The sequence below is a fragment of the Leptonotus elevatus genome, chromosome 14 (assembly GCF_054856555.1).
Source record: "Leptonotus elevatus isolate MCC_2025b chromosome 14, RoL_Lele_1.0, whole genome shotgun sequence".
NCBI lineage: Eukaryota > Metazoa > Chordata > Actinopteri > Syngnathiformes > Syngnathidae > Leptonotus > Leptonotus elevatus.
Window position 1 is genome coordinate 16,337,066 of NC_141252.1, and position 19,024 is coordinate 16,356,089.

Here is a 19,024-nt window from a genome sequence, read left to right on the forward strand (position 1 = left end):
ACCCGCCCACTCCCCGCCAGGGGGGACAGCACCCACAGAATTAACCCACTGGCATGCCGTGAATCCGAATATCAACCCCTGGTGCCCATCGGAGGTGAATCCGCTCGATCCCGCTGGCAGCAGCCGGGTTCCTGACTATAGAAACACAACCATTAGTTACAAATTGCCTAATACAGAAACATCAATGCAAGTTATAACGCTGCTGTGGCTCTCGCTAACAGGCAGAATTAAAATCCAAGTTTAGGTTAAAAAATTCTATATACGTAGACCATGTTTCTTTAAATTTTGACATTTGGTTTTTATTTGAGGCAGATATTTTTTCCATTAAAATATGATTTATGAGGAGGTTAGACCATTGGTTGATATTCAAAGTTTGTTTATTTTTCCAGTTAACAAGAATTGTTTTTTTTGCGATAGTAAGGGCTACAAGTATAGATTGAAATTGTTTATTAATTATACATTATATTATATTATATATATACAATTATATTAATTGCACATAATATACTTGTTTGCGACATCGTTTCTACCTAGTTCACGTTCCTCGTTCTCAAGATCTCAATCCCAGTCGACTTTATCTCTCTACTTACATCTAGAAGGTTGGAAAAAGTAACAAGCCTGTTGACAAAGGAGTGTGGAGTAAAAAGTTGTGAGTAAAATTAAGTACAGATAGCAGAAAGAGTAAACAATTTAAATGTAATTACAGTGACAAATTGTACTTAGTTACTTCCCACCACTCTGTTACTGCCCTATGTCAAGAATATAACTTGCAGTCAGCTTTTGTAATGTATAATTTAGGTCAAGTGCAAAGGACTAAAATGACAACCTTTTCAACCATTGCTAATGTCAAGCAACCACTAGTGTCAAATCATTTAGCGGACTTTTACACAGTTGCCAATGCCATGTCCCTTTATAATACTATTTGAAGACAACTTAGCTGTTTGTATTATATAAATCAGCAGAATTATGCTTTAACCCAACTGACCTTATGTAAGTGCCCCTAATAACCCCTAACGAGGTTGCTTAAGCATGCCAAGTGGCTGTGACCACTGCACCGAGTGAGCGAGTGTGTCGGCCTGTGGTTTAATCGCTGGTTTGTCACAGTTGGTGCGTATGAAAAGAATCTGCGTGGTGGGGGCACACGAGGCTTGTGCTGCATGTTTGAAGCCAGGATGAGCGCAACAACATCTTGACAGCCAAGACAACAAGATAACAAAATGTCCAGTGTGTCAAATAACCCAGGCAGTCCTTTTAATACATATTTTATAACAAAATACAATGTAAAAGTATTTACTTTGTCAGCAGAAAAGAAGCGGAGAATGAGTGGGAATCCTACATAAACGCACAACAATGGCGCGTAAAGGCAATCCTGTTAAAAAGAGAACTTTGAGAAGGTTGGACTGTGAGTGAGTGAGTGTGTGTGTGTGTGTGCGTCAGCTGACACACAACTCTGTTTACTGTAGCTTGAGTCATTATCAGCTTGCGTTTCATCCAGTAAGCCATCCAAGTGTCCAGATGGTCAGAAAAGCTGCTTCACTGCTCTCCCTCCCTGCTACACACACTTTCGCAGGGGGAGAAAAAAAAAAAAAAAAGCAATGCCAGTGATCAAGTAGAGCCAAATAGGGGAGGGCTACAGATTGAATGTCAGGTGGTTTGAAGTGAAAGAGGAGCAGCCGGAGACAAGGGGAGATAAAAAAAGAAAAGCTGAATTCAGTTGCTTCATCTTGGCCTGCCATTTTCTATTTTCTGCCTGAATGGTGAAAAGGACGGAACCTGATTCTTGTGTGTCAAAGAGGTCAAAGGGGTCAAGTGCCTGCATTGGCAACGCTTGTCAGCTGGGACCTGGGTGCTTTTTGGATCTCATCTTCAGCCGACATCATTATTTGAAGAGCTTTCATTCCCTTGTGGTCTCTCATGAGCGTGATCGTGGAGTGTGACGATGCTGGTCCAGGGACCCGTTGACGTGTTGGGTCAGATACGAACGAGTCAGTAGCCGTACTTGTCATTGAGATGCGTGCGGCCATCTCCTGTTTGACCTGAAAGTGATGAATAAGGCATTTATGAATTTAACTTCACTTAAATGAAAATATGCAATATCAGTTAGTAAGCCATTTTATTCTGATGGTTTACGTGAGCAATACCAAGAGCGCACTGCATTATCTTCTTCCTGACTGTTTGTTGGATCTCATCTAGATGCGATCATTCAGACAGATCAACCCAGCTTGACTTTAAATTGAATGCAAGTGTTTTGCAAGTTACCTGTCGGCGGCACCCACACACAGTAATCGGGGTCGTCTTGTGGATATTGACTCGAAAGCTGCAGAGGTGGCTTTGGACACACAACATGAAGCTGTGTTATTATGTGTCACGGTCATATTAACTCCGTCTTTCATACGTGTAGAATGACTGTGGTGGTAAAATTCTAGAAATGTTCAAAGTTGGAAATGAAGCTTTTTTTTTTTATACTCCTCTGGATGGTGCTCTTGTTTTAAAGATAACGGTTAGTGTAATGTGCGTCTTTAAAGCAACGGTGCCACCTAGAGGAGGCAACAAATAATCACAAGTCATTCAAGAAGCTTCATTTTGACATCACTACTTACAAGTCACCCACTTTACAATTTTTTTTCAAGTTATGAGTCTTTTATTTTTTGGTATTGCGGGCCGAAATTTCAGATATGAGCAAGCTCCAAAAAGTAAAGAGGACAAAAATAATGGATTAAGGTACATGCTATGTATTTTTGTGTAGATGTCTACTATATGGCAGAACTAAATATTTATTTTATGACTTCTCCATTAATTTACCTTCAGTTAAGAGTCGATTCCTATTGAAAGTCGAAATCTTAATGTAAACAAATAATCCCCATTGAATTCCTATGGAGTGGAAAACTTTCCAGAAATTGACCGTAAATTTGCAACCTTTATGATGACCCTACCCTGCTGGGGCCCATGACTTTCTTTTTCTTTCTCGGACCGAGATCCTCGTCACCCTTGTCTCTGGATTCTGTTGAGAGAAAGTGAGTTAAGATCAGATGGTGACATTTCTGGGGAGCATGAAACACCGCATGGAAACAGTAAATCTCACCAGCAGATGATGACTCATGGTTGGGCTTGAGGTTCTGATGAGGAAGCGGGTTCCCTGTGCCAGAGCAAGTTTTGCTTTTCCTCTTTACAGGACTTTGCTCTGATATGAGTACACCAAAAATTACATGATAAGGACATTTGACAAAAATACTAGAGAGGAATTGAAAAGTTTATCCTTGCATCTACAACTAACACTGCCACCTAGTGGCATAAATTATGAATCAGTATTTTCTGAAGGAATTTCTGGCAGTTGACCTTTTGGCTCCAGCGCAGATTTTTCTCCTTTCTGTCCTGAAGTCTCTTGAGATATGAGTTCACTGGCCCCTACGGGATCAACATCCAACGCGCACACTTTATCTTCATGATCCTCCTCTTTTTCAGCCGTCTCCTGCTCTCCCTCCCTCTTTTCTTCTTCCTCCTCCTCCTCCTCTTCTTCTTCTCCAGGTGGAAGTTCTTTCATGTTAAACAGCGCAGGAGGCAAGGCGGTCTGCTTGGGAGGCAACTTCTACAGAAGAAATGAAGACTGGTTCGGTTTGCTTAAAGATGACTTTCATGTCATCTTCCACTTGGAAACATAAAATTCACCTACCCCGATCGTGCCAGTCTTCAGCTTGAACTTGCTTCCTCCCTTCATGGCTCCGAAAAGCGGCAAGGCTTTCTTCGGTTTCTCGGATGTCGAGCTGCCACTACGGCACCAAAATATGATCAAATTGTACTCAAAAACAGAAATGTTTTTACTGTAAGTTACAATCAATGTATTTTTTTGGACTACCTACCATTTGGATTCAAAATTTCCACTCCAAACTATGGAGACGTTTTTTTCTTTTTAGTTTAAAATGGCTGACATTAACGAGAATCTAATAACATAATCCTGGTCCGTTATTGTGCTTGTTGGTGAACTAGTGACACACCACACATTCGTTGCCATGACAACTGCTGCTTCTTCTGCTTCAATTTCTTCTACTTTCGTTCGGCGGTTGGCAAATACTTTTTGGTGCGTTCCCGGCGCCACCTTCTAACATAAGGCATCTGTTACAAGTATTTACAGGCGCAAAAACTGAACAGGATACTCTTGGTCACAATGTGACACCAGATTCTAGTTTAGGTAGGCAAAAAAAGCTTTTCCAGAGTTAGAACTTAGTGCAAGTTTGGAATCCAACCAGAAGTCGTTCGCTGCTTGTCAACACAATTAGGGACTGAGTATTTTTGCTCTATTGTTCTTGTCAAATATTTCTCCCCAACGCGTGATTTTTTTTCTTCTTCCGTAAACTACAGTATACTTAATGTGTATACATAATAACATAATATCTATGATTAGAATGTCACTTGGAATGCAGACCTCCACCAAGGCTGAATTCTTAAGTGTAACACAAATTTTGGAAATGCTGGAAATGAAATGATTTATGATATTTATTTATTTTTTGTGACTGTTCCATCGCAATTCAATTTTGTATCTTTCCCTAAGTTTGACTATATAAAATAATTTAAACTAAAACAGGGCTGGGCTTATTTTTTTTTTTAATAATCGATATAGAATCGCCTTTCCAAGCCCAATATCAATTCATAAAACCATGAATCAATTATTGACACCCCCCCAAAAGAAAAAACTCTTAAGAAAATAGAATTTTAAAGGACATAATTTTTCATCTTACTGTTTTCTTGAAATTTACTGTTCACATGAATTTAAAACTATTTTTTTACATTTATGGAAAACCGGACATATTGCACCTTAAGAAAATTCAGAATTGTTTTAGTTTATATTTACAATTATTGAATTAGAATAAAAATTAAAATATTTTCATCTCATCCTTGCTGATGTCAATGTTTGTGTAACACTTAAACGATAATAAAGTGTTACTTACATTATTAAACTAAATCATTTGATCAATGAATGCCTACGCAAAATTTACTTTATTATTAAAATTTAATATGTGTGGAGTTTTTATCATGGCATTGACATTTAAGAAGAATTGATGCTCCATAATTAATCAATATTGGCGCGAAAAATCGAATCGAACTGAACTCTTGTGAATCGAAATCGAATCAATTGAGGAAATTAGAATCGATATCCAGCCCAACTAAAACAACAAAGTCGGTGGTTGCCTGAGACTTTTGCACAGTAGTGTACAATGTATTTCTATTTACAGCATATCCACATGAAGGATTCAAAGTAACACTCGAAGAAGGCTTTCACCTGGGGATGAGCGAGGGAAGCTGCGAAGGGCGAGTGATTTCCACCAACTTGCGCAGGCGCTGGGCATCTTTTCGCAGATCAGCCATGTGCACGTGGAGCTTCCTGCGCTCCACGGCATCCATGCTGGCGTCCGTGCTGGCATCGCTGCGCACGGCCGTCATGAAGGCGTCCAGCGGGTCGTCGGTCGAAGAGGCGGAAGCGTCTGGTCAGCAAATATCAACATGAAGACTGCGTTCAAGTACTCCCAGTGTTTCATTTCATCAACATTTTGTTATGTTACGGCCTAATTTCAAAACTAATTAACAAAAACAATTCCTCTAAATTCCGTGCTAACACCCCATAGAGACTAGAAGTTGAAAAACATTTTGGGAATATTTTTGCAAATGTATTACAATTACAACAGCCAAAATGAAATCTTAAAGTGAGCCATACGAAGAGTGAGACAAGTGAAGTGCTGTGAATAGTTTCCAGTTGCAGTGTCTTTTTGAAAATGACTCGCCTTTCCCACGGGTGCCGAGCTTTTTCTGCGTTTCTGCTACCTCCTTCTCCACCTGTGATAGCTTGGCCAGCTACGGGTGAAAAAACAAAAAAACGTGTTTTACATGTTTGAAAATCAACCTATATTTCCCAGCTACTTAATTCGATAAATAAAACCTGATGAAATCTGATTCCTCAACGGCATCGACAAGATTGCAGTTATTCCCAGTAATTGTGGGAATGCTGAAAGCAGATTTTTATTCTCCACACTTTGATTTACGCCATTCAAATTTCAACTTGCTTCAAAAATTCATATTTATTGTCTTGATTTCACATGACTTAGATTGTTCGCACAATTTAACGTTAAATATCAACTTTTCCCCATTTATTTTCAATCGGACTGACATTGAACTTTTTCCACGCCCACTTCCATACATACAACTTCTCATCATCACCACCTGTCTGACACGGCTCAGTGGAGCAGTTGGTAAAGTGCATTGTGACCAGGGGGTCGTGGGTTCGAATCCCACCTTCAACTGTTCATTGCAAATATATTCATGGCCATTATGCTAAGTGATATAAATGTATACCAATTGACTACCATATCAAGAAATGAAATGATTAAATGCATGCTAGCTTTCAGCATCAGGTGACACTTTTCAAAATAAATACGCCATTAGCCATGATTTCGAACAAGTAGAGTTTGCTCAATAGTACCCCGCTTAGACCACATTTTAATACTTTTGTAATTTATCTTTCAATTTACTTCATAACCACATACATTCAAATCTTAGCATTCAGCTTTTCAGCATTCCCACACAATTTCTGTACAAATTGCACTTTGTCTAGTTGTCTTAGCAGTAGTGCACTAACCAAGATATTTGCTTCATGAAGCACTTGCAATCATTATTATTATTATTATTTTTTTTTTACTCCTCTCGATGGTGATCTTGGTTTAAAGATAAAGGATAATGTAATGGAAATTGATGACATTTCCACTGTATCTTTAAATCAAGACAGCCATCTAGAGGTGTCAAAAAATATTACAAGTGCTTCATAAAGCTTTCTTTTCCCATCTCTACAAGATACTAAGAGAGGAAGTCCCTCTCTACTAGTGCTGTCACTATCGGATATTTCTAGAATGGATTAATCTATCGATCATTTTAATTTAGCATCAAAGTAGCATTTCCCCCCGATTACTGTTTATTAACTAGCGATTGTTTATTTCGTACTTTGTATTAAAAACAGATGTTTGCAAATGTCTTATTTGGATTAAACACAGAAGATAATCAGTCTTCTTTTATGAAGGACTACAGAAATCAGTAAACAATTACTGTTGATATGCTGAAATAAGAGAATTTGGACAATTTTGAATTTGAAAAATGGCTCCAACCGATTACCCAATTATTAAAATGGTTGTCGATTCATTTGATAATCGATTAATCGCTTCATTTTGACAGCCCTACTCTCTGCGGTATTCTACTGTGGCATGCTTGCTGACTTTACCAGTGATTCATACGTCTCCGGCCGCTCCTCAATCATTCCTGCTTTTTTCATTCTCTCTTTCCTCTTCTTTTCGACGGTGCCTGTCCGGTCCAGGAAGGTGTCATCATCACTGTCATAGTAGTCCTCATCTTCCCAGTTCTTTTTCTTGCGCTTGCGGGACACTGTACGCGCGTAGCCAAGCAGAGGAGCACTTGTTAGAACGCCGGGAAAGTCTTGACACGGTGCTTGGTAAAGAATGAGCCCTCCCACCTGCTTCCTGGCGCAAGACTCCTCTGGCTTCCAGCATCCGACAGGCCTCCAGGCAGCACTGGACCGCCGCTTCTTTCTTCTTCCCCGTGACGGTCACCTCGGCAACAAGCTGTCGGCCCAAGGCATCGTCCACCGGCAGCCTGAAAGACCGATCCGCAGGATCATTCTGCAGCTCCGTAACACATTGCAGAAGCACTTTTCTACCAACGTTTACAATGTTGCTACCGGTGTTAAAATGCAGCACAATAGGTGATCTGCACTGTCCCACTTTTTTGACACCATTTGATTGGGATGCCAAAATCAAAATATGTACGGTGATGGACACAGAATCTGTTGTAATAAATTAATTAGTATCACAATATACAACATCTGATTTATTAAAATGATTGTAATTGAGTCATCATCAGTCATTTAGGTCAACATTGGATCATTTAGAAATCACCAGATACTGTAACTTCTGGAGTCAATTGGCTGCACTGAGAGAAAAGGGGGTGAATACCATTTTCGCACATCCTACTTTTTTGTTTTTTATTAGTTAAAAAAAAAAAGTTCAAACTATCAAACATTTCATTCCACTTCACAATTGTGTCTCACTTGGTGTTGATTCTTCACAAATAAATCAAATTGTATATCTTGGTGTTTGAAGCCTCAAACGTTCGAAGGGGTCCAATACTTTTGCAAGGCACTGTACAGCGTGTGTGCGTGTGGTCTTGTTTTTGTTACATAGTGGGGCCAACATTTCGGGATTTCAGAGTTGTGGGGCCCACCCGTCCACGTGTGGCCATTTTGCTGGGCCCCACAAGTTTAGACCTCTTTTTGAGGGTTAAGACTTGGTTTTAGTGTTTAGGTTTGAATCGGGTTATGGTTGAGGTTAGGGTAAGGAATAGGGGTAGGCAATCAATTTTGATGGTTGAGGTTAGGGGAAATGCATTATTTTAATGAGATAGTAAAACAAACTTGTGTGCGCGCGCGTGCGTGCGTGCGTGAAATAAAACGACCAACCTTAATGAACCAGAGTCCCATCCCGAATTGCAGCCTTTGCGATTTGAAAATTGTTTTCTTCTACATTACGACGTGAATTTGAATTCGAATAATTGTTCCGACCTAGTAAAACCACAAGCGAGATCAGGATTTTGCATTCCTGACCACTGAATTGCATCACTGAGCGGACACTTGACACATGGCTAACGGGTCTTCAAGACACTTACTTGATCCTGCAGAGCCAGCTGCCGTGGCTTTTGTCTTCATACTCAAACTCCAGCTCTTCGCCTGATGTTACATGTAAATACTGTATTATTAAAAGTCAAAACGTTTTTTCACGACATTTTCTGCCCTCTTTTGCTGTGGATTCATTGCGCATTACCTTCCCTGTCATAAAAACCCTGTAAGGCCTTCTTAGGGTCCTTTAAATAGGCAGCTTCCTGGTCTTCTTGGAACTCTGTTGAAAAGGGGTTCTCCCCATTTTCGTCTTCTTCTGGAAGCGCCTCCTCAGCTGCATGGGGAGTTTATGGTGTTACATGGTGTAAAAAGAAAGCAGATCATGTTTAACTCAACTCAGCGCTTCCATGCGCAGCCTTAAAAAGCTCACCCATTCCCCAAGAACAGCCCGAGTCTTGACTGGACACTTTGCTCTTGACGCTTTTCTCTTCGTCCTTCTCTCCATCTTCTTCGTCAGAGCCCTCTTCCATCATTCTCTTCTCGAGCGTCGCCCTCTGTTTACTGGCTTGCTCCCTCAGCTCTGTGACTGTTAGTTCAGATTCCGCTTCTTCATCAAATTCTGGACCCTGAGAGGAAAATACTTTATTTGCATAACATAGGAAACTGTATATGAGGTAACAGCAGTTTTGTTTTGTTTTTGCTGCTGCCCTAAGTAATCATATGAATAGGTCAACACTCGTAATGATTACACACCTAAATGGAACAGAGTTTCAAAGTTTTGGAGTGGATGGGCGAAAACTCAACAGGTGTTGAATCAACTTGAGGTTGAGGGCTACACTGTCATCTCTTTTAGCGTTTATCAAATCAATTACAGTAATATGATAAGAAGGAAATTGCTGAAAGAATAAAACCAAGCTCCAGTATACCTGTAGGATGAATAGCCTCGTGCTGCCTCCAAACTTAAGTACGTATCCAACGCGGAGTCTTATGTACGTCTTGGGAGGAATCTTGTTCTTGTTGACGACGGTACCGTGTGTGCTGTTCAAATCCTGGATGTAGAAACCTCGATCCTCGCCGAGAGACTCTCCTTCGCCAGACTGCTGGCGGTATTGAATGACAGCATGATACCTGGAGATGGACGGGTGTTCCAGAGTGACGTCACACACCGGCAAACGTCCAACCACGAAGTAACCTCTATGCGCAAGTGGCACCTTGTCCACTATGGTGCCGTTTTTCAGAATTTCAAGAGAATAGACGTCTTCCGGAGCAGGGCCACCCCACGTCGGCTCTGTGTATGGGAGAGGGGGGAACTTGCCAGTGGGCGGGCCCGCTCTTGGTTTACATTCTGTTTTCACGTTTACTGGAGGAATGTCTCTTTGTTCATCGCCATTTGTGATATTTTCAGGCGCTTCGTTATAGTCCGCTGGAGTAATGGATGGCTCGCAATTAGTGTCCTCAACTTGTGCTTCGTTGTTCTCTTTCTCGCATCTCGTCTCTGCTGCGGGTTTGGATGGAGAGGCAGCAGCGTTCAGGCTGCGTTTGCTGACGAGGAAAGGCGCAGCGAACGCAGTTGGTTTTTTAAAAAGGTCCGTGGTTTTCTGGTCATCTCCGGGCATTTCTTTCTTTTCGCGTCCTGTGTCGTTCTCTGCGACCGAGCTCTCGGCTGTTGACATCGCAGAGTTGGTTTCTTTTGCAGCCGTGTTTATCACGCTCACGTCGAGCTGCTCGGAGGCGGCCATGTTTGTTTGGTGCCACCATCAAATTAGTCCGGGTTCTTCCTTTGTTTATAAACCAAACGAACTTAACCAAAAAGAACATTAGCACTACAATAAAATTACAAATAACACCTATTTTTAAACAAAAATGATCGATGTTCAACTTAAAAAAAAATTGTTGTTGTAGCACGTTTTTCGTTCTGGAATAATTTTCGTTGTCGTTGTTGTTTCACCGGAAAGTGTTACAAGTGAAAGAGAAAGGCTTATTTCCTGTTCAACATTTCAAATAACAACTAAGCTCATTGGTTGTGTATACTAATGTATACATACATTAGCAAACGCTTCTTTTGTTGAAAAGGTGAGCAACAATTGCTATTCTTTCACTTTATCAGACACATTTCTGTCTATTCAATGTCCATGTACGTAGTGTAGGTGTCGCGCCTCAATGCACTGAAATGCGTTGCTTTTCTAAACTCACTGGAGGAGCACAATCACTGGCTTTCGATTTGACAGTTATGATTGAGCGATTGAATGTAATTTGCTTTTATCTTGATATAACTTACTCAATATAACAAGTACGATTTTTTTTATTTAGCTGCGCGAGACAGGACAAGGACTTCTTTTGCCGTTTTTACAAACGTAATAATAACAACTATTATTATTTATGCAGGTTGGTCTACTGAGAGTCTGTCTATGCCATCGTCAGCTTGTTATTAGAAATAAGGGCAAATTTGCTTTCCTGTACAGAATGTTTTAGTTCCGTTTTGAGTTTCCGGTTTACTTCCATAAATAATTCCCATGAAAAGTTTCCTACTTTGAAAATGTACAACCCTACTTGTCAGTCAGTATTGTGAATATTTTGCAACTTCTAATAATGTAGAGCTGTCTTTTTGCCTTTCATCCCTTCTTAGTATCCCCCAAAAGTTTTGTCTGTGATCGCTCGTCATGATGCGCTACTGGGGTGAGATCCCTGGGCCTGCAGGGGCTCCCGCCAGTCGCAGCTCCTTCGATTTGCTCCAGCGGGAATTTCGATCGGTGGAAATGCAGGATCCTCCGCTGCATCAGCCGTCGGCCCAGCGTCCGCGCCCCACCACCATGCTGGATGTACCGTCCGAGCCTTGCAGTCTCACCATTCACACGGTGCAGCTGTGCCAGCACGCCCGCCGCCTCCGTGGCCTTTTGGCGGCAGCTCAGGGTCAGAGCTCGACATCTTCCGAGGCTGGCGGCAAGCTGGAGGATGTTGATACGAACCTGCCCCTGCGCCCTCCAACCCCACCCGCAATGCCTGATGACTTGCTACCAATTGACAGCAAAGATCCCCGGCAACCCTTCCAACTCCGCCACAGTGACCCTGAAAGTGACTTTTATAAGTAAGTCAAGGTTATAGTGCATTCTAACTTTTGAACCGTGACCGTCCAGCTACAGATGGGCTACTGTTTCAAAACATTCTGCACTTGTCCCATTTTCAGGGGTAGAGGGGAGCCAGTCACAGAGCTGAGTTGGCCCTCCTGCAGACAGCTCCTATATCAGTCAGTGGCCACCATCTTGGCCCACGCAGGCTTTGAAACGGCTCAAGAGAGCGTGCTAGAAACTCTGACCGACCTGGTTCACGAGCACTACCTGCGCCTGACCCGCCTCCTGCGGGTAGCTGTGGATAGGGAGGCCCGGCTGGGGGCCAGTCCCTTTCCTGACGTGATGGAGCAAGTTTTCCATGAAGTGGGCATCGGCAGTGTGCTAGCCCTGCAGCGCTTCTGGCAAGTGCGCATCAAGGATTATCACAGCTACATGTTACAGGTGAGGGAAGGACTGGCCACAGGCTCAAGTAACATAATAGTGTCGTTTGTGAGATCATGTATGCTTAGAAGCTCCTCTAAATCTTATCAGTCCGTTCAGTGGGGCTATATATGCTCTTTGCTGCGAAATGTTAGGAAAGGGGATTTTTTTAAAAAGCTTTTTAAAACTCATTCACTGCCATTGATGGCTATAGACGTCAAAAATGAATTTGAACTATTTCTATTAGTTTAACATTTTTTCACCACTTTTGTTAACAAGAGTATAAAAACCTATAAATGTTTTTTTTATTGTATTAGAACAGATATAAAATTTGTGATTAATCGTGAGTTAACTAGTGAAGTCATGCAATTAATTACTATTAAAAATTGTAATCGCCTGACACCCCTAATTTTGAATAATATTTTCTTAAAAAAAAAAAAAAGCTAATTAAAATTTAAAAGAAAATGAAATAAAATAAAAGATTATAAAAAATTAGGGGCATCAGACGTCGATGCCGATACCATACCGATACCTAAGTTATTTTTTTTCTCAACATGAAAAAGCTGTCCTGCCATTGGTTCAGAGCATTCAAGGGCCAATAGGATATGTTAGCTCGGCATGCAGTGAACATGTCACACATCAGTAAATGTCGTGCATGAGCAAGATACAAGATGCTGCATCCAAAGTCCTATATTAGCTTCAGAATTAATGGTATCGGCATGTTACTTGTTAGTACTCACCGATACCACTGTTTTAATGCAGTATCGGGGCCTCTGCCAATACAAGTATCAATATCGGAACAACAATAATGAGTGTGTGCAGTGGATCAATTTTTTTTGAAGATGTCCTTATAACATTAAATGTCAAAATAATTAACATAAAACAGGTGCTCTTCAAATTTGGCGGGCAAAATATTTTTGATAGAAGGCCTTTTTATTTTAGGGATTAACCAAAATTCTAAAATGTGATTAATCTGATTAAAAAAATTGAATGGTTTGACAGCTCTACTTTATTTATATATATTTCATACACAGTGTGCTTTACACAATTTATTCCTTTCTTTTTCTTTTAAATAATGAATTTTTTTTTAAATTGAATTGAAAGATAGTCAAAAGAAAAGCAACAAAATGAAAAAGCGGCTTTCTCGCATCACTAAACGAACGTACAGTGAAATTGATTTTAAAATGCTTTAAAAAAAACATTAATCAATAGACAGGAGGAAAAAGCATATTATTAACCTGGATTTAAAAGCAATCAAACTTGGGGCTTACCACTTCTTCTGGCAGCTTGTTCCATTTGCGTGCAGCATAACAGCCAAATGCTGCTTCACTACATTTGCTTTGAACTCTGGGCAACACTAATTGAACCCAGTTTATTTATATTAAAAAAAATGCAAATGCATTTTATTTCACAATTTAAAACAGGTCCCAGGCATTTTAATAAAAGGCATTTGCAAAGAAAATTAGACACTTATCCTTGCAGACGAGGCAGCACGTCAACAACATCAAGCTGCCAAATCACAATTGTCAATTAGCTACCATGCATGTGGTGCATTAAGCAAGCATCAACAAACACAAATATCTCCCGGCCCATATTGACAATTTTGCCAATAATTTCAGTGTCTGCTGGTTATCAGAAGCTAATGTGGTGGTGCTTCCTTGTCATCCCGTGGCTGGACCTACTTAGGTCGGCGCTTGGAAATGGTGGATCTTTGCCCAGAATAAATAAATTCAAAACACACATTTTTAGATTTAGGAAACATAACGTTTTTACTTGGTTGCTTAATTTCACACTTGGTGTGGGTGGTTAGGCACTAATTAAGTCAGTTTTCTGGAACATGTCCCTTTAATATAGGTATGCATCATTAATGATTATTATTATTTTTTGTAACATTTGCTGCAGCATGCTTAGCATGACATAAATACTGTACATATTGTGTCTGACTCCTATGAAGCTTTTCTCAATTTTATTAGTTTTTTTTGTATTAATCTGAAAAAAAAAATGTTTTCACCCCCACTTTGTATTAACTCATTCACTGCCATTGACAGCGGTAGACGTCAAAAATTAATTTGAACAATTTTTATTAGTTTAACATTTTTTTCCCCGTTTTTGTTAACAAGAGTATAAAAACCTAGATTTCTTTTTTTACCTTTAGAACATTAGAACATAACATTTGTGATTAATCGTGAGCTAACTAGTGAAGTCATGCGATTAATTATGATTACAAATTTTAATCGCCTGATGCACATAATTTTTAATAACCTTTTCTTAAATTTTTTTTTTTAAATTTGTACTTTTTTTTTTCAAATAATTAATTAAAAATTTGGGTGTCGGGCGATTACAATTTTTAAACGTAATTAATCGCATGACTTCACAAGTTAACTTACAATTAATTACAAATTTTATATCTGTTCTAATACAAAAAAGAAATTCTAGGTTTTCATACTTTTGTTAACAAAAGTGGGAAAAAATGTTAAACTAGAAATAGTTCAAATGAATTTTTGACGTCTATAGCCGTCAATGGCAGTGAATGAGTTAAAGTAGAATCCAATTTAGATACAGTACATGCTGTATATTTGAAAAGCAACCATATTAGAAAATGCCATGGATTTGTGATAGTATAATTTGTTTTACAGTGTTTTAAGCAATCCAAATATATTTTCAGCACAGTTTACTGTTCTAAATATAACACTTGACAATGGTCATAGTGATGAGCATTTTTATTTATTGTGAATACTGGGGACTTAATATGGAAAATGTGTCAAGTCCACTTTATGTGCCATATACCACACACTAACTCACAAGTGTAGGAAGCGCTTTTATTTTACTATGTGCTTGCTTTTTTCTTTACACTTAGGCTCCCTTTTCACAAATGGCAGCCACTGGCCTCGTCTAAACTTATTGAGTGCTGTAATTTGTGGGATATTTTAATGAAAGCATGCTATCAAAACACCCGTTTTAAATTGTGAAACTAAATAAATAGTATCTCATTTGAATAACTAACGAGCTGCATAATAACCACCTGGAGCTGTGGACAATGGAGGCGCTGTTTTTTGTATTTCCTTGTTTGTCATGTTTAACTGCTGATAAGGACTGAAAATAGCTTTTGCCCATCCAGGTCAGTAATGATCTGTCAGAAGAATACGAAAGGTTGGTGAATCCTGAAAAGGCTCTGGAGGACTCGAAGCCCCTCAGGATCAAGGAGGAGCCCATGAGTGACATTTCCTTCCCGGTTAGTGAGGAGCCAGAGGCCGACCTCGCATCCGGGGATCAAGCCTTGCCCATGGGGGTCCTCGGGGCTCACGGCGAGAGGCTGTCCGCAGGCCTGGATGCCGACCATTCTCCTCACACATCAAGTGAGTGATTGTTTTCTCAGGCGCTTCATGCTTATGCCTTGAACTGACTTTGTTCCATTTTCTTCTCGGTTATTTCAAGGTGGTGGTGTGGCCAACACCTCCCCCTTGTGGCCACAGGTCAAAATGGAACCACATGACGGTGATGAAGGCCAAGGTGCTGCTCACCATCCTCATCCCCATCACCACCTGGGTGGGGATGTGTTTGAGGAGGGGGACCCCATGTCGACTATGAGCGAGTCGGGAGGCGCCATGGGGTCTTCTCCCGCAGGTGCGGCGTCAGATGGCAGCTATGCCTCACATTCGCCCGACTCCCTGATGAGCACATCACCCGTCTTCAACCAGAGACCCAAGAAGCGAGCGAAGAAGATGTGACGTCATGTTGGAGGCACTGGACTCCCCAAAGATTAGATACGTTGACTGGCATGTTGAATGATCCGACTCCTAAGATGGATAAAAAAAAATTGATTTTGCTGCTTAATTCTTATTCCACAAACACAATAGTAATCAGAATACCATGTTTAGATTAGTGGGGCTACATAGAATATAAAGATTTTTGGGGGGAATTGACTTCCCCTTTAAGGTTAATAGTGGGAGCCTATCCCATTTGTGGGTATAGTTGAGGTAAATACTAGTCATCAGTCAGCCGTAGGGCAACAGAATCTAATAAAAAATAAAATACCCCCAAAAATCCACTTTTTACAGAACTACACTGAAAAATAGGGATTGATATTTATTAGGGGTAATAATAATAATAATAATAATAATGGATTTTATCTATAATACCCTTTACATTGCAAGATCTCAAAGGGCTACAAGTAGAGAAGAAAAACGCCGTGCATTTTTTTGGTTATAAAAACATCTTAGAGGGGGAAAAGAACCATACAAATGTCTTAAGAGTTCTTTTAAAACAGACAATAGATAGGGGTGGCAATATTTGACTGTCTCACGATTCTATTCCGATTTTTGGGTCCGCAATTAGATTCAGAATCGATTTTTCGATTCAAAAGAACTTTTGTTTCAAAGTGATTTGATTGACAATGATTTATTCTTCAATGTATAGATGTACAAAGAATTGTCATGATCTACTCCAGTCGGACTTGCTAATGCTAATTAGCGCACTACTCGCGGCACTTTTATCACCCAAAAGAACGGCTATTCATCCAAAACGCTTCTCAAAATCGCAATTCTCATTTAGTACAATTCAGAATCGTTTTTAAATGTCCCAAAATCGATTTTATTTAAATTATTTTATACTGTCTTGCCCTGAAAGTTTTAGTGTGCCTTTTATTGGGAGTGCTGTTCATGTTGTGCCCGGTTTTGCCACTTAGGGGCAGTGTGGTTCCACGTGTTCTGATACACTGTTAAGTTGTAGCCACATTAGAGAGTAGAAGAAAAAAGTCACAATCAAGTTATGCCAATAAAAGAGTCTTTTTTTTCAGCGTAGGAAGAGCATATGATGTTAAGATGCTTCTCTTTAAACATTCCCAAAGTGTTTTGTATGAATAGCCGTTCTTTTGAGTGATGAAAGTGCCGCGATTAGCACGCTAATTAGCATTAGCAAGTCAGACTGGAGTAGATCATGCCGATTCATTGTGCATCTATAAATTGAAGCAGAAATCATTGTCAATCAAATCATTTTGAATCAACCATTCTGAATCAAAAATCGATTCTGAATCTAATCGAATCATAATTCCCACCCATATTACAGAGAAGCATGTTAACATTACTCACCGGCATATGCTCTTAGTACGCTGCAACCCCCCCATCCCAACTTTTATTGGCATGATCATGACTTTTTCCTTCTACTCTCTAATGTGGCTACAATTTAACAGTGTATCAGAACGCGTGGAACCACATTGCTCCTAAGTGGCCAAATTGTGTACAACATGAACAGCGCTAACAAATACCAGGGCAAGACAGTGTAAAATAATTAAAATAAAATAGATTTGGGGACATTTAAATCAATTCTGAATCATACTAAATGAGAATCACGATTCTTGTGAGAATTGATCTTTTGGCATACCCCTAATATTTACTTGAAAAAAAATCTAGTAACGTTTTTCACATCAGAAATTCGAGTTAATCTTATAAAATTTACTTAGAATATCTGAGTGCATCAATCTTAACTAAGCTTTTTCAAGTAAATATAAATCCCCATTTTTTCAGTGTAATGTCAATAAGTTACAGTATTTCTTAACCAATGTTATTGTAGTTGCAGTTTGCAGTGTCAAACTGTTGTTTCTTTTATTTAAGCCACATTTTTAGCCATGTGAGGAGGAACAACAAAAGCAATGAAGTGTCGGTGGTTTATATAAAGTTGCCATTGCCAGGCATTAATTATATAGCAACGTAAACATAAGATTTGATTTGAGTCTTAGGGTTGTTAAAAGGTAGACATGATGAAAAATGTAGGTATGAATGCTTCCTATTTTCATAATAATTTCCATAATTAAGTTGAATGTTTTACTTTCATTTCATATGTGAACTCCACAGCCAGGAACAAAAACCTTGAACCATTTTTACCTCCTCATTCCTCCTCTGCATGGAGGCCCCAGTAACGCAATCCACTTGGTAGGGGCTGCACTATACACGCTTCACACACCTACCAACCTTAAGCGTTTCTGCTAAATTAGCATCTGTTCCAGCCAAACTGACACCAGCAGGAAGCACCGTTTGGTTGTACACATCATGAAGACAATGTGCATTCAGCCTTAATGGCGAAGTAATTGCTTAATTTTTTTCCTGCTCAATGAGCTGATACATTCAAATCCACGGGCAGTTTGCTGTGCATGTTCCGAGTGGGAGAAGTGCTTATAGCCAGGTTTATACTAACGTCTAATTAAGTTCTGTGATAGCTAAGTCATGGTTGCTTGATCACACTTAAAAAAAAGAAGCCATTGGCACTGTTGCTCCGTATGTGGTTAAGAGTAGTTGGTGTGTATGCCGTATTTAAGGAAGTTTAATGCTGTGCGCTGTGGTGTCGATTTGTAACATATTTAAAGGCCAATTTTCCACTCATAAACTCTCTTTATGTATTTTTGATCAGGAAAATTATACTAGCTTGCATTTTCAATTTCACCAATTTGTTTTGGAGAAATTAGTATATAACAAACGCATTTATAAAACACCCCTTCGTAATAGCTAGTATAGCCACGCCCTACCCCCCTTCCTTTTCCCATGTCTTGGTGCATGCCAGAGCGGGACCGGAATTCTTATGCACATTCCTTCTCCTGTACACTTCAGCTTATTAACAAAAACTAAAAATGACCTAAATATTTTAAATTTTGTGGATTTCGATTACGTCAATAAAGTCCCAAATATTGTGCCGATCGCTTTTATGCTTTCACAGGTAGAAGAGAACAAGACTAGGAAAGTGCATATGAATTTTGGTGGCGATTGGTCACCGTTTTCAGACACTAGATGGCAACAGAACATGACAAAACAATTAGCCAAGAAACATATTAGACTGCTTCTTTCCATCGATGACATCAACCGGGTGAGATGGAGAAACAAGC

General features: G+C 39.8%; 2 protein-coding genes and 1 long non-coding RNA gene across 3 annotated transcripts; 1 reads left to right on the forward strand and 2 right to left on the reverse strand.

Annotated features, from left to right (window-relative positions):
• Nucleotides 1-1,843: 1,843 nt before the first annotated feature.
• On the reverse strand, nucleotides 1,844-10,410 carry slc4a1ap (solute carrier family 4 member 1 adaptor protein). Its single transcript, XM_086095033.1, has 14 exons — nucleotides 9,592-10,410; nucleotides 9,096-9,291; nucleotides 8,871-8,999; nucleotides 8,716-8,776; nucleotides 7,508-7,647; nucleotides 7,259-7,419; nucleotides 5,775-5,844; nucleotides 5,276-5,477; nucleotides 3,671-3,767; nucleotides 3,337-3,586; nucleotides 3,083-3,181; nucleotides 2,934-3,001; nucleotides 2,260-2,329; nucleotides 1,844-2,036 (listed from the first exon to the last, which is right to left on the reverse strand). Exons 1-14 carry the CDS (start codon nucleotides 10,402-10,404, stop codon nucleotides 1,987-1,989), a joined length of 2,406 nt encoding a protein of 801 aa, XP_085951159.1. The 5' UTR covers nucleotides 10,405-10,410; the 3' UTR covers nucleotides 1,844-1,986.
• Nucleotides 10,411-10,624: 214 nt separating this feature from the next.
• On the forward strand, nucleotides 10,625-15,978 carry supt7l (SPT7 like, STAGA complex subunit gamma). The gene is made up of 5 exons (XM_086095764.1): nucleotides 10,625-10,738; nucleotides 11,292-11,750; nucleotides 11,850-12,174; nucleotides 15,272-15,509; nucleotides 15,589-15,978. Exons 2-5 carry the CDS (start codon nucleotides 11,326-11,328, stop codon nucleotides 15,879-15,881), a joined length of 1,281 nt encoding a protein of 426 aa, XP_085951890.1. The 5' UTR covers nucleotides 10,625-10,738; nucleotides 11,292-11,325; the 3' UTR covers nucleotides 15,882-15,978.
• On the reverse strand, nucleotides 14,959-17,297 carry LOC147163176 (uncharacterized). The gene is made up of 2 exons (XR_015097173.1): nucleotides 17,241-17,297; nucleotides 14,959-15,950 (listed from the first exon to the last, which is right to left on the reverse strand). It is a non-coding gene; the product is annotated as an uncharacterized LOC147163176 (long non-coding RNA).
• Between the last annotated feature and the right edge of the window lie 1,727 nt (nucleotides 17,298-19,024).

Coding starts and splice junctions, on each gene's coding strand:
- slc4a1ap (XM_086095033.1), bottom strand. CDS start 10,404: ATGGCCGCCTCCGAGCAGCTCGACGTGAGCGTGATAAACACGGCTGCA. Junction 7,648..8,715: donor AGCTGGCTCTGCAGGATCAA/GTAAGTGTCTTG, acceptor TCGGTCTTTCAG/GCTGCCGGTGGACGATGCCT. Junction 5,478..5,774: donor GCTCGGCACCCGTGGGAAAG/GCGAGTCATTTT, acceptor TTTGCTGACCAG/ACGCTTCCGCCTCTTCGACC.
- supt7l (XM_086095764.1), top strand. CDS start 11,326: ATGATGCGCTACTGGGGTGAGATCCCTGGGCCTGCAGGGGCTCCCGCC. Junction 11,751..11,849: donor CCTGAAAGTGACTTTTATAA/GTAAGTCAAGGT, acceptor TCCCATTTTCAG/GGGTAGAGGGGAGCCAGTCA. Junction 15,510..15,588: donor CCATTCTCCTCACACATCAA/GTGAGTGATTGT, acceptor GGTTATTTCAAG/GTGGTGGTGTGGCCAACACC.